At 43.5% G+C, this 14,683-nt stretch overlaps 2 protein-coding genes across 2 annotated transcripts in view; one reads left to right on the top strand and one right to left on the bottom strand.

Annotated features, from left to right (window-relative positions):
* Positions 1-610: 610 nt before the first annotated feature.
* calm1a (calmodulin 1a) lies at positions 611-10,744 on the top strand. The gene is made up of 6 exons (XM_076978186.1): positions 611-737; positions 4,321-4,351; positions 4,570-4,713; positions 8,699-8,805; positions 8,948-9,083; positions 9,810-10,744. The coding sequence occupies exons 1-6, from the start codon at positions 735-737 to the stop codon at positions 9,836-9,838; spliced, it is 450 nt and encodes a 149-aa protein (XP_076834301.1). The 5' UTR covers positions 611-734; the 3' UTR covers positions 9,839-10,744.
* A 2,298-nt stretch (positions 10,745-13,042) lies between these two features.
* ttc7b (tetratricopeptide repeat domain 7B) overlaps positions 13,043-14,683 on the bottom strand; it is a 31,300-nt gene continuing 29,659 nt past the window's right edge. Inside the window, exon 20 of the mRNA XM_076977887.1 lies at positions 13,043-14,557. Coding sequence (XP_076834002.1) covers positions 14,336-14,557 — 222 coding nt within the window. The 3' untranslated portion in view covers positions 13,043-14,335. The remainder of the gene's footprint in view (positions 14,558-14,683) is intronic.

Raw genomic sequence — 14,683 nt, 5'->3', positions numbered from 1 at the left:
GAGAACATGTTTTTGAAAGAAAATTGCTGACAATTGTTGTTTATCATTATCCATTTCATCTTTTGAGTATTTTTCGTTTTTTATTGTAATTATTAAATAGAAGTAAACAGCATTAAATGTTTTCTCTTTATTTAATGAACCTGTTTCTTCAATGGAACGTGCATTATATATATTTATATTATATTATAAACACAGATTAAACTAATTTAAATTAATGTGGCCTTCATGCATAAAGAATTGTGATGAGATTCCTTATTTTTATTCATTACTGCTGCGCTGTATTAATTTAATTTCACAATCCATGACACGAGATTTTCATAAAATGCATCAAATACTATACACTGACATGAGTTAACTGTTATTGGCATATTGTAGGCTATTTAATATTTTCTGATTTTATAGCGGTAACTATTCTGACATTGTTCTTATCGAAATAAGGTGTAGCCTTTTATGCAAAAACCAAAACTTCAAACGTGAAATCAGTTAACTGTAGGACAGTAAATATTCCATAATTTTGATTAATAGCCCAACTTCAGAGTTTCTGCGCGTCCGCTCCCTCGCTGGGGTGGAAGTGGGAGGAGTCAGGGCGCCTTTCTGGGCGCAGGGATACACGGAAGTGAGTGAAGCCCGTCGGCGGAGGAACACTAACAGGTCCCGTTCGGCACACACAATAGGGCGAGAGGCACCGCCGCTGTGGTCCAGTTGATAGATCATCTCACTCGCTGCACTCCGACATGGTACGTATGGAGTTTTCATATGTGCTCTAGCCATAATTGTTTTTTTCTCGGTATTATTTAAAACAGAGGATCAAGCGAATCCCCTGCCGTTTTGTGTCTGGACAGTGACGACTGCGTCGAGATTCCCCTCCGTTGCATTACTTTGCTGTTTGCCTCATTTACGTGTCGCTCTTCCCTGCTGGTTATGGTGGTAGATGCTCATGGTCTTTATGCGTTATGGTCTTTTTCAACTGCAAGGTTTACTAATGTATCTAAAAGGAGGGACTGCCGTGGTTAGGACTTCAGCGAGGTGGTGCACGCCTGCAAGCCGCCTGCACCGTGCGGGGATACTGCATGTCCAACAGGACATGGGTGGGTGATGGATGGATGGATGATGGGTGGGTGATGGATGGGTGGATGATGGGTGGGTGAAGCAGCAGATCTGAAACCCCCCTGTGCTGTTTGATCATCTTCCTGCACTTTTATATTGTTAGAATTAAGCAAGCAAACCTGGCTGCCTTGGCCAATAATGTATGTATAACGGTGTATCCCACCCTATAGGCCTTTACATGCCAGTACTGATTATACTGATTATATATATTATTTATATATATATATATATATCCGTGTTGCCCAAGATGTTGTCTGGTGATGCCAGGTTACTAGACACGAAGAGCCCAATTTGTATTTTCATGGAACATCAACGTAATCGATGTAGGTTGTGTTGGGTTGTATGCTGTAATCTGTTAGACCTATTTGTTTTACGATTTTATGTTAATTGTTAGTAATCTTAACGTGTATTAAGCAGCATGGTGGTCATTTGATTCAGGATTGCAACAGTTTGGAGTTCAGGTAGACCTGCTGCACTGTATTGCCTAGTTTTTAAAGAATTTGGTGTGTCTCGGTGTGGTTGTAGAACTGGAAGATCTCCTTTGAGATTACTTAAGTATGAGGGTGTAACTGGGTTGTGAGTGACAGGAGAACGCACATTTGCTGCGTCTTGGCTTTGGGAGAATGTCTTGTTCTTGGGAAGAATGTCACTAACAAAGTAAGGTAGGCTATGGACCTGTGGTGATTAGAAGAGACCGACAAATGTGTTTTCATTGCGATGGTTTTTTCTTTAACAGCACGCACCAATCTCTCATCACCTGTACATGCTAGCTCAACTGGGTATAATGGAAGGTAATACACTGTAGACAGGAAGGCTTCAGCGCCCTCGACTGATTTAATACGGTTCTAGCTGCAGTTTTGTCATGTTGGTGCTTCACTGGAATTCTCCCCAGTTGTTACTCGGGGGGGGGGGGGGGGGGGGGAATCGCTGTGTCCTGACTAGGAAATATGTTGTGTGTCGGAGCAGAAAACGTTGCAGCATTGCTGCGTGAGCCTGCTCTTTGCAGAGAGAGGGAGGGATCACGGGTTGTGAACTCCTTAAATGTAGATTCGCTCACTCTCCAACCCAGAATGACATTTTGAATAAGAACATTCATGCTCTCAGTGGTCAAATGCAAAGCCCACCGAATGAATGCTATTCTGTTTTAGAAAGCTGTCTTTTGTCCGACTGTCATTTTTAACTGTGTCATTTTAGAGGGGTGCTTTGGGCTTTTGATACCTTCATTTAACACGTACGCTCTACGCACATCATATCACAGCACAACAGCCTGCAGCAGTGACCTCAGGAGAATACCCAGTTAATTTAGCACACTTCCTGGTGGCTAGATTTAGTCCCATTAGTGGTTGCAGGTTGTAGGCAGGGCCGTGGGGGTGTTGTGTTTAGCAAGAGTTGTAGTGCAAATGAGGATGGCTGTGTGTACAGTATCTTATGGGATCTAATATGGGCCTCCCTGCTCTGTGGGGGAGAGCTGTAGGTAGCAACCTGTGTAACTGGAGTTCACGCTCTCGGGAGCAGCCGCACCATGACTACACACACACACACACGCACACAAACATACACAAACACGGTCTCTCTTCCTGTAGCTCATATTCTATTGGGCAGCGCCATGGTTACAGCCTTGGGGGCTTCCTGTAAACAATGAGCAAAATGTGGTATGCACACAATGATTATCAGCTCCTGTTTTGATTGGTGGTTTGTGTACTGACTTCTAAATTCAGACTGGGGGGTGCATTTATAAATAAATAAGTGGTTTGCAGTAAAGAAATCCTGATTAGCAATTTAATCATCCAGAACAAATCTCAGAATTAAAAAGAAGCTAATGACCAAATAGTAAAACATTCTGCCAGTGAATGATGCATATTTCTGTATCACAGCCAAATAATCAATGCAATCTTGAAAAAAATATTCATTCAGTTACAACAGTTACACACTGTTTGACATAAAATATTCTGTAGGTCTCTTAAAAAAATGTTCCAGTTCATGTTCTCCTCGGCCTGGAGGGCAAAGTCAGCGTCTGACGTGTGAGAGGGGACATCGCACTCTTGCTCTGCATCGAGAATCTGCAGTAATCTGAGAAACATCGCAGTTCTCCTCAGCGTGGAGGATCTGCAGTAATCCGAGAACCCTCACCTGATGCTCAGAAGGGCAGCGTTAGAGGTGGAGATGGAGAGGAGATAGAAATACCGTTCTGCGTGGTGGTCATGGAAGTAGAAACTGGTACGTGTGTTTCTGCTGCGTGTAAAAATGCGGCGAAGGTAACGCCAGCATGCAGTGATTCATTTGTGCACTGCGGACGGGGAGACGTGTCCTGCACTGTAACACCGAGTGACATCGAAGAGCAGTAGGAAATGAGACCCCTGATTGGAGGTCAGCCTACAGGTTCAGAGGGCCACGCCAAGTGACATCAAAGGCGTGACAGCAGAGAGGGTCACAAACATGCAAACACACACGCACGTGCGTGCACACACCGAGCAAGCAGGTCATCTCTGTGTGCTGTCCTGTAGCCGCAGCTGTGAGCCATCAGAGAGAACTGAAGGGACTTCCGTGTGGTCAGTTTGTAATCAGGAGAGTGATCCTCCCCCCCGATGACAGGGGTATTGTGGCAGTGTCAAGAAACATCATGCAAATCCATCACACAGAACCCCTGCTGAAGTTGCCCCCCACCCCGGGACATGACCCTTCCATAACCCTCTTGCTTGGAACACGGCCGCCCCACACCATGACCAAACAATATTTGATCTGATATGTAGGTCAGTGACTTTCTAGGACTTGAACTGACATGTAGGTCTGACTTTCTAGGACTTGAACTGACATGTAGGTCAGTGGCATCCTAGAACTATTTTGTACTTTTAGTTCCAACTTCATAAAGTTTATAAAGGCATATAAATACTGCCCGCCATCTGAAATGCTCTTTGACACAGAACACTGTGTGTGTGTGTGTGTGTGTGTGTGTGTGTGTGTGTGTATGTGTGTGTATGTTTAACAGTCTAATTTTGGACATCTGTCTGAAAAGGAGGTTTTACCTTGTTGTGTGACAACGTGTAGCATTGAAAGAGTAAATTCTCCCCATTTTCAAGAACAAATTCCAGCCACGATTGTTGAACACAGTGGGTGTTGAACACTGGGTAAAACGAAACATGAACAGTGGGTGTTGCGCTGCAAAACAGGCTTTCTCCGTGTTCCTTCATCTCATCTCTTTCTTTTCACCAACAGGCTGACCAACTCACAGAGGAGCAGATTGCCGGTAAAGAATCCAGCACTGTGTGTGTGTGTGTGTGTGTGTGTGTGTGTGTGTGTGTGTGTGTGTGTGTGTGTGTGTGTGTGTGTGTGTGTGTGTTAATCGTAATGAGTAATTAATGAGTCATACTTGTCTAGTTCATTTTGAAACTTTAATCTGCATGTCACACTCCCGTCCATCCGTCCTGCGTTGTTGATCTGACTGTGTGCTCCGCCTATCTGCAGAGTTTAAGGAGGCGTTCTCCTTGTTCGATAAGGATGGTGACGGTACCATCACGACCAAAGAGCTGGGCACGGTGATGCGTTCACTTGGACAGAACCCCACGGAGGCGGAGCTCCAGGACATGATCAATGAGGTGGATGCAGACGGTGAGCAGATGGGAGGGGTTATGTAAATTTAGAAATCTAGAAATATTCTACTTCAGTGTTTTGGCTTGTGCCATGGTCGTCATGTGACAGCTGGATTCTCTGCTGGAGTAGGTACATCTCCTAAAGAGCACAGTATTTATTAAGAGCATAACAGCAGATCTTCAGCGTTCTCAAAAATGTTCTTTTGTTCATTGTGCTCAGCATAAAATGACACCGTAAAGGAACAACACCTACAGTAAGTAAAGCTTAAACTGCAGCTGTAAGGACTGTTAGTTAGGTTGGTTCTACTATAAATTCGCATTGAAATTATACCCAATGATAAACTACATATTTTTTGTGGTTTTGGTAGTCTTGAATTAAAATCTGTGATTTACTTTAATTAGTGAAACAGAAACAGTTGTCATAAGCCATGTATAGCATGTTAACCACAAGTGAAATGGCGTTAACCATGCGTGATGTCATCAGCACACGTGAAACAGCAGTAACCATGTGTGTGATGTCAGCACAATGCATGAAACCGTAATGGCCATAAGTGTGTTGCGAGCACCACACGTGAAGCAGCAATAACCATGTGCGATGTCATCAGCACACGTGACACAGCAGTAACTGTGCGTGTGATGTCGCCACACGTGAATCAACAATAACCATGTGTGATGTCTGTTTTCTTAAACAACACATTGGAATACTGATATCCAGACAACAAAGAAACTAAAATCCTACATCCCACAGGCTTATTAGAAGAGTGATGACGGTCATTTTATTGACATCCAGATTTATGAGTTTCATCACTGAGCAGATGTGTAAAATGTCTCATCACAAACCTCCCCCTGATTAAACTGCTGCAGTCACACTCGATATTTTAGTTCCTCAGACATGCTGCCTTTACAGATGTTATGTGCTTTCTGTAAAACTCCTGTTACAATACAGCACAAGCCTGCTCACAGTCTCGCTCTTTTATGATAGCCAAAGGACCCTCTGTTAACTAAGGGGAGGGATGTGAGCACTGACATTGAGATACCTGAGGGGAAGAGGAAAAAAATAATATTAAATGTGAGCTATCAAGAGTGTTTTTACCAGTAATGTATATTAACACTACAAGCGCCGGTCATTTGACTGCTGTGACCTCTTACTAGAAGTGCCGTGCCTGTTTGACCTACCTGTACCTAGAGGCGCTGAGTGCCGGTCTTTTGACCGCAGCTACACGAAAAAAATCTAATTTCAGAACCCCCCTCTTTCAAGACTTTTCCCAGAATGACCCTTTAATAAATTAGCATTCTTAAATCTATATACAATTCAGAGTTGGAATGGATTACATTTACTCATGTTGGTGTAAAGTAGTTTTTTGTGTTCTTGTACTTTTTAAAAGTAGATTTTATAACCTATACTTTTACTTAACTAAATTTTGTGTAAAATATTGTAATTCACTATATTTTAAATCATACATGTTACTCAGTAAAAAACATTACTTGGAAATTTGCAGCAGTAAATTCTGGGATGAATCTTTGAATAAAGATGGCATTTTAAATGAGTAACTTTGTACTTTTAACTTGAGTAGATTTTTATACTAGTTACTTTAACGTAAGTAAAAGGAATCAAAAGTAATAGTACTTTAACTTAAGTGTAATATTTTATTACTCCTTCCACCTCTGGTAATATTGCTTTCTGCCAGTGGGTGTTGCAAAGGTTCGCTTGTCATCACTTCTGTACAATATATATTTATTTTACAAAAGACAGTTTGTGTTGGAGAGGTTCAGCCCAAAGATTTGCTATTCACTGTCGCACCAAATAGTTTGCAGATTACATAAGATATTGTCTATTGGCAAACAATAAATGCATTGAGTATTACGTTAAGTATTATATTACTTTGAGGGCAATTGGCAGATGATAAAAGGAAATAATAGCTGTTGATCATCGTACTGACAACTGTTTTCACGAGGCATTACGGGCTGTAAATGAGTCCGCAGCTCACTGCGTGTGTTGGGGTAGCTACACTCTGTTTGGGAGGTTGAAGGGTTACGCAGCTATAGTGAAGGCGGCAGATGTTCAGGGAACAAAACTGATTACATCTGCAGACATGTAAACGGCTGGTCTGTGGCAAATGCTCGAAGATGACACCCAAGACGTGTTTATGTTGATACACAGTGACGAGCTGGGGATCAACACACATGATGTAATGTAAGCCCAGAAGAATTAAAGTCACTGAATTGTGATAAAGCTACTTGCAAACTGCCTCATTTTGAAAGAGGATATCGTCAAACATCTAACTTCACTCTCGTTAAGATGGGGATGGGATTACACATCAGCTCTTCTCCAAACATCTCTCTATTTGAAACAAGACAATATGGCGAGAACTGAGTCAACATTATACACAGGAGTGAGGTGACTACTAGTGCAAAGCTCATTTTTGATTATACCATTTAAATAATTTGGCATTTTGTGAATTTTTTGTGAATTTAGCAAATGTGAATTTTTTTTATTTTCTTTATTTTTGTAAATATATTTTACAAAATGACAGACAAATGACAAAATGTTTGCCATAACCTACATTACAGTATCCTAACGTGCAAGTAAATGTGTCTCCAGTCGATTTTGTAATCCTGTAACATTCATACCTGAATGGTGAGTCTAGTAGCACGATTTGAAGTTTGAACTTGCCTGGGCTCGTTTTGCAGCTTCACGTTATCTGAGTATTGGAACAAGAGAGATATACACGCCAACAGAATAAGACACGGACAAATAAGTACATTTAACTACAGTATAATATATATACCCAAGAAAGAGCACTAAACCAATATTGTATATTCACGACTTTGCGCAAACCAGAAATTGCAACTGAAAGTAAACAAAACGGACAATGGGGGAGCTACTGAAAACCATGTCAATACTAAAACGTACATATAGTCACAATATTTTGTTGGTAGTTTATTGATGTTACGTGCAAATGTCATTCAGATATTGTTTTTGTTTCGACCAGTGACTGTACGGTCTCAGGTTTCGACGGCCAATTCAGCCTTTTGTGCAACAGACGCCATTTTGCGATGATGGTGTCAGTACCGCGCAGCGAGGCGCGCTTTAAGTGGGCGAGACCAACACGGTGCTAGTAGTGGGTAGTAAAAGTAGTAAAAGCTCTTCACTCTGCGCTTTGTTAATGTGGCGCAGCGCTTCTAGTGCTAATGGTTACACGAGGTCATTAAACATTTCGTTGACTTTGGTACATGTTTAAAAGTACCGTCTGTCGTTTGATTCCCTGTTAACCCCCACTTACGTCAGCAATGGTCTAGCCAAGGCGCATTAGGGGCGGGGCCTAATCTAATTAATGAAACCTGTGGTGAGGTGTTTGGGTGTCACTGGCCTCGTGTGGCCACTATACTGTACTGGACTACAAGTCCTGATGCCAAGTCACTGTTTCCTTACCTTTTTTTTTTTTTTACACTATCTTTCTTTTGTTTGTGTTATTGAATTTAATGGCCAATCTAGAGTATGTGGTTACATTTTTACTGAGGCATCTAGGGACATCAACGAACTGTACTGCAGAGGTCATCTGAAGGCAAATTCTTGCTCCAGTCATTTGGGTAGTTACTTCACCCTGTCATATCAGCCTCTCATAGGAAATGACTGGTTGCCCGTCACCACCTAATGTGAACGCATGCTGGGAAATACTAGATACTGTTTAAACAGAACAAACCATGATCAACATGCCTTAATTTAACTAAAAGCGTGGGCCATGGGTGACTGAGCGAACCTGCTCCTTCTGGTGTGGTATAGTGCCAGGGATTGGTATGGTACAAGACTTGGGTGTCGAGTGGGGTGGGGGAGGTAATGAGGCGTGTGTGTGTGTGTGTGTGTGTGTGTGTGTGGTATGGAATGAGACTGGGAAGGAGGGGGGGTATGAGACTGGTGTTTGATTGTGTAATATGGTGTGGTATGTGTGGTATGGTATGAGACTGAATTCTTAAAGACACACTGCCTATTTCCTCTATTATAGGTAACGGGACCATTGACTTCCCTGAGTTCCTGACCATGATGGCTAGAAAAATGAAGGACACAGACAGTGAAGAGGAGATCCGTGAGGCTTTTAGAGTGTTCGACAAGGTCAGTGAAATTTGTGTGTCTGCATGTGCAAAACCTTCCAGCAGAAGTAACAGCCATTGCTTTTTAGATTGACAGTCATTGGTAGGTTGGTGAACGTGTCCCCCTGTCCCCAATCATGGGCCCCGCCGCGGGTCACGTTCAGGACGGGAACGGCTACATCAGCGCAGCAGAACTTCGTCACGTAATGACCAACCTGGGGGAGAAGCTGACGGACGAGGAGGTAGACGAGATGATCCGGGAAGCCGACATCGACGGCGACGGACAGGTCAACTACGAAGGTGAGACGTGGAAGGGTTTCTCCTCTCTCTGTGCGCTCTTCAGTTCCACCCATCTCGGATGAATTAACCATCATAAGACCTCACAGATGAATTAATCATCAGACTTCCCAGATGAGATTATTCTCAGACCTCCCTGATGATCACACCCATTGATATTCAGATATAAAATTCTCTTTATTTTTAACTTGAAGACAACAACTGAAGTCTATGGAGAGTGTTTCTCATTCCTGATAAATTCCTCCCAGTTCACTGGTGAGAAAATCTGGGGGCCTGTTAATATAGCACCAGGGAATCCGTCACATTTCACAAGTAGAAGAAGAACCTGCATGAGTATGTGGGCCTGGAACAAAGTGGGCCTCAGATTCACATTCACTTCATTACATGATAGAGATTTATCTTTGACATGCTGCAACATGTATAAAATACAGTTTAAAACTATTTAAATATAGCTGATATTAGCCTAAAAATCAGATTTTAACTTCTTTATAAAGGATGTGAAATGAAATGCATATTATACATGAAAGATTACTAATGCGCCTAAATCTTGATGAATTATGCATGAATGATTATGAATTATGCACAATGGTACAAGCATTAGTTGTAATGCTTTCATAGTGATCTAACTGACAGTTTTGTTCTTTGTGAAGATGGTTTAGCTGTAACATGCTGTTGAACATTGGACTTGAGCGTCTGACCTTGATCTTATTTTTTTGCTTTTATTCACAGAGTTTGTACAAATGATGACGGCAAAGTGAAGCTCTCGTGTACTCTCCTGACCACCCTAGAAGGCAAAAAAAATAATGAAATCAGTCAAATGTTTTACTTACCTCTTGCAAAAATATTCATATATTCATAAAACCTTCTGTATAGAAAAGCATTACTGAATGTTGAAAATGAAAAAGTCCATATAGCGAAAAATTTTAAAAGCCAAAAAAAAGCAAACAGAACTGACGTGTAAACAGAACTGATGTGCATGTTCTGGTTAGTGGTCCCGTTCCCAAAGATCAAGCTTAAGTCATCTGTATTCAGAACTAAAACCACAAACGACCTTTCAAACCTTGCAGACTGCTTAACTGGTTCTTTGGCTAGTGGCGGTGTTTGGGCTGGCCACTCTTCACTTTACTTCCTGTTTCAGTTCTACATGCAGCTTGACGGGGAATCGCACGTGAGCCTGGCGAGGTGGGGGAGGGGTGGTCAGGGGTGCGGCGTGGCCCAACGTAGTGGGATGGGTCGACTTAAGACTTAACAAAAGGAACCATTGCAGTTTGATTCAATCAGATATTTTTAAGGAATAAGCACTTAAATGATTTTAAACCATGGTCAGCAGGTTATGTGGAGTTTTTTTTTTGTTGTTGTTTTGGGGTTTTTTTTTTTTTGGTTTTTCTTCTTGAGCAGGGGTTGGCGAAAAGGATTGGGGTCAGAGTTTCAGGTCGTAACCTTTCACCTTTGAAGGGCTGTGTTCTCCGGCACGAGGAAGCAGTTGTGTGTTTACGTTGCTCTCTTCTGTTGTCTTGCCTCGACTCTGACCGTGAGCGTATTGACTACATTCAAGAGCATGTGAGAGTCTCCTCTGCACTCCTCATGAGTTCGGTTTACGTTCATTCCAAGTTGTACATGCTATTCTTTTTGTTTTGTTTTCCAATAAAAGACCATGACCTCAATGTGTGTGTGTGTGTGTGAGAGTCATGCATCCGAAAGCAGCTGAAGCCCTGGGTTCCACAGACTTACAGTATGTCACTATAGCAACTCCTCTATTTTGTGTGTGTGTGTGTGTGTGTGTGTGTGTGTGTGTGTGTGTGTGTGTGTGTGTGAGAGTGAGAGAGAGGGACTCTGATGAGCACTGCTGTATGTTGCATTCTTGAGATCCGCACTTCCCAAGTGTCCGTTCTTTGGAGATCGAGCACGTTGCCTGGCAACATGTATCCATGGTGCCGGTAGAGGTGGGGAGTGAAAGAGGTAAGTGGGATGTGAAGCGGAGACATTACCAGCCACGCCATCTGCTTCCTCCACCCGCTGCTTCATTACATAACCAACCACCCCCGACTACTACTGTTGGAGAAAAGCATCGTTATAAGAGTCAATCTGCTTCTTGGGTAAAGAGACACAGGACATTCTACTGTCTCACCCCCCTCGTACACACACAAGCAGTCCTGTCCTCAGGACTTCAGTGTATTGTGTGATGCACACAGCACCTTCAGGCATTTGAAGCCGGATTATGTGTTTAGTTTGGGTGTGTGTGTGTGTGTGTGTGTGTGTTGCTGTGGGTTACAGAACAATACCCGGGCAGTAGGGGGTGGTCTCGCATGGCTGAGTAAGGTAAGTGTTGCCTGTGACTACTGTGTGTGTGTGTGTGTGTGTGTGTTTTCCTATTGTTCGGGGCAAATTACTCCAGTGATAGATGTGGGGGCAGTTGGGTCCCAGTTTTTTGTAGGTTTATTGTAAATATTAAAATACTATTTAAAATCCCCAACAAGCCTGTACAGATGCTACAGACTGTTGTCAGTACGGCTGCACCAGCTCACATACAGTTTGAACAAGAGTGTCACAGGCGTAGAACCTGTGAGAGAGAGAGAAAGGAGGAAGCAAACGTGTCTCCAACCCAAGGGTCTGACATAAACTAATGTAAAGAGAAATGAAACCAAACGTTTTGTCAGTGGTTCAGATGTGTTCACTTGTAAAATATGGTCAGCTTCGTTCATTCACTCACATACATAAATATTGCATTAAAATACACAAGTATTTTCAAAAATTATTTAAATAAGTGCATTGTATGGATCAGTTGTGTAACACTGACCACACACCAATTGGGGACAATTCCAAAATACATTTAAAATAGTTTAAGAATCACAAATGGAATAGTCTAATATATATATATATATATATAATTAATGTCTGTTGTGTGTGTGTGTGTGTTTAACTTTGTGTGGTGTGTGATATGTTATCTTTGGCTTTTGGATGGAATTTATGAAAAACGTAAAACTTTGATTTTATATTGAGGTGATTTCTTCATATCCTCATCTGACAGCAAATTAGGTGAAATGACTGCATCACAACATCTCAGTTTAACATAACTCATAATTCTAATTTCATTAGCTTTCTTGTGATTTCATATGGTAGTACAGCACGTTTTTCGTCCAAAGCATACTCACCTCCCGTACCACGCTGAAAGTTTTCTTAGCTAAACAGATGGAGACAGAGTTAGGGTAACGGGGCACTGAAAATAAAATGTCACTCCCATCTCATAAAGTGTCTCGTAAGGACACTGACAGTTCTGTGTAAACACTGTGGCCCGGAGGGCAGCGTTTTCTCAGGCACCTCCACGGGTGCTGATGCCATGACTAAATTTTTTTTTTCTACCTTTATTCAGTTTATTTTAATTGGTTCTAGAAACAGCTTCCACACATCCGAGTACAAACGGCGTATTTGCACCCATGCTGGATGCCACACGTCCTCTCCGCAGGATGAGGGGAGGCAGGACGGGCTCTCCTGGGGCAAACCGCATTAATAACAACCCCACTCCCCCTAGTGATACCGGAACAAGCAAAATCACTTACACTTCCAATTAAGCAGCACAGTGGCAGAAGTCCCCGGTGATGGTTCTGTTGTGCTTGAGATGATAGAGGTTTACACCAAAGCTACAGCGTTTAGTGACCACCCTCCCTTTCTTCAGCCCATCTTTGACTACTTTTTCTTATCAGGTCCTTTTATTCCAGTCTCGGTTCCCGTGACCTCTGGACATGATGTGCGCGGTCCAGAGAAGGTCCACAGGGCCTGAGCTGGTCGTGTCATTTCGGGCCGTAAGCGGGTCAATGTGAATTTTGTCTGAATTTCGGAGACTCTCCTTGGGATGCAGGAGCCTCCCATGAGGAATGAACCCAACACGGAGGTGCCGACACAAACGAGAGTTGATCTGGATAAGATTTTCATTCACATTTTTATTTTAAATAGCATGATGGGTGTGTTGAACTATAACCATTTAACATTTTACTGACACGTCTGGTGCTTGGTGGACTCGCTAAGGCACATAAGGAAGCTAAGGAAGCTACCTGCACACTTCTAACAGCAAACACATCATGGTAATAACAGGTCCACACAGAACCTAGAACCCAGGTATCTCTGGAGGGAGGTCGGAGAACGTGTGAAAGAGAAGAGTAGACAGTGTGGAAGATGAATGACCAGTGTTGATCGTTTTTATTTTAGATTCACAACTTGTATAAACACCACAATGGAAAATAATAGAATGCCAAAGGTCTGAACTTGATACCGGACACCTCCTAGAAACTGACAATTTTTACCGACATCAACACAGGCGTTCTCCAGCTGACCAGAGCTGTGGACAGCGACCTCATTGGTTATCCATCCACAGCACAGAGGAGGGGTGACCCAGGGAACCGAAGATGACCGTCTGGCACTGTTGAACCAGGAGCCCGAGCAGAACAGAAACGTGTTATTAAAGCATGTGGGTTTGGAGTGGACCGGGACCTGTAGGGTTCAGAGTGGACAGACCTTCATCCTCAGAACTTTCGAAATTCCATTAAAAAAAATAGCCAACTCGAAAACCTGTCCTGTTCCCGCACCTCTCCAAACCCCAGCCACTGGGAGAAAATAAACAAACATCAACCCAATATCTGTAAATAATAATAAAACCTGACCTCTCAATGAGGAAAATAAATTTAATAACAAGTTAAAATATTTTCTCATAGAATAATCTTTTTGGCTTTACAGTATTTTTTTTATTTTTGTGTGTACAGAGATTAATAATTCACATGCTGGGTTTAGCTGGACATGATATCACACCGTGTCAAAACTGCGTCTGGGTGTAGCCAGGTAACAGCGCGGCACAGTAGTGATCGTGGGTTGTGCGTAACACATCCACAGAGATGTAACGACCACTCACACAGGAATGCACATGAAAGACGTTCATATGACAGGCACGGAGATGAACGTGACGTCACGCACGCACACAGAAGATCAGCATCACCGCCGACAGACAGAGTCATCGTCCGCTCGCCGATGTAGCTCTGGCCTCCGCCCGCGGGCAGGTGGGGAGGATTAGAGTGGAGAGGGGGGTGGAGAAGGGGTGGGGAGGAAGCAGTCGGCGGATGGAGAGACGTGGCCGGGCCGGGAGCTGGGACGCACACGCGGTTAACCGCGTACTCACGTGCGGGTTTCAGGAACGACGGGCCGGGTTGGCGGAAGTTAGGAGGGGGGGCGCACGTGAGGTGACGGGGCGCGTGTGTGCGCGTGTGCCGTCAGAGCATGCGTGGTATGATGGTAAAGGGCAGCACGGGGCAGCTGGCCTCCAGCTCCAGGGCGGTGAGGAAGCACTCGGTGGCGGCCGGGTCGTGGCCCTGGGCCTGCAGCACCTCCCCCAGGCTGTTCCACACGTCGTGGGCGGTGGAGTTGACCTGCACGGCGTCTCGCAGGACCTTCTCCGCCAGGCTGTACCGCTGCAGCTGGTGAAGGATCAGACCCTGGCACAGCGGGAGAAGGCGGGGGGGGGGGGGGGGTTTAATCGGGTCTGCGTGAATGTGTGTGTGTGTGTGTGTGTGTGTGTGTGTGTGAATGAGCCTGACATGACTGAATGAGGGCTCTGCCAT

The sequence above is a fragment of the Brachyhypopomus gauderio genome, chromosome 17 (genome assembly GCF_052324685.1).
Source record: "Brachyhypopomus gauderio isolate BG-103 chromosome 17, BGAUD_0.2, whole genome shotgun sequence".
Lineage (NCBI taxonomy): Eukaryota > Metazoa > Chordata > Actinopteri > Gymnotiformes > Hypopomidae > Brachyhypopomus > Brachyhypopomus gauderio.
Note: the sequence above shows the minus strand (reverse complement) of the source record. Positions and strands in the feature narration are given on the sequence as shown.

Coding starts and splice junctions, on each gene's coding strand:
- calm1a (XM_076978186.1), top strand. Junction 4,352..4,569: donor CACAGAGGAGCAGATTGCCG/GTAAAGAATCCA, acceptor GCCTATCTGCAG/AGTTTAAGGAGGCGTTCTCC. Junction 8,806..8,947: donor CTTTTAGAGTGTTCGACAAG/GTCAGTGAAATT, acceptor GGTCACGTTCAG/GACGGGAACGGCTACATCAG.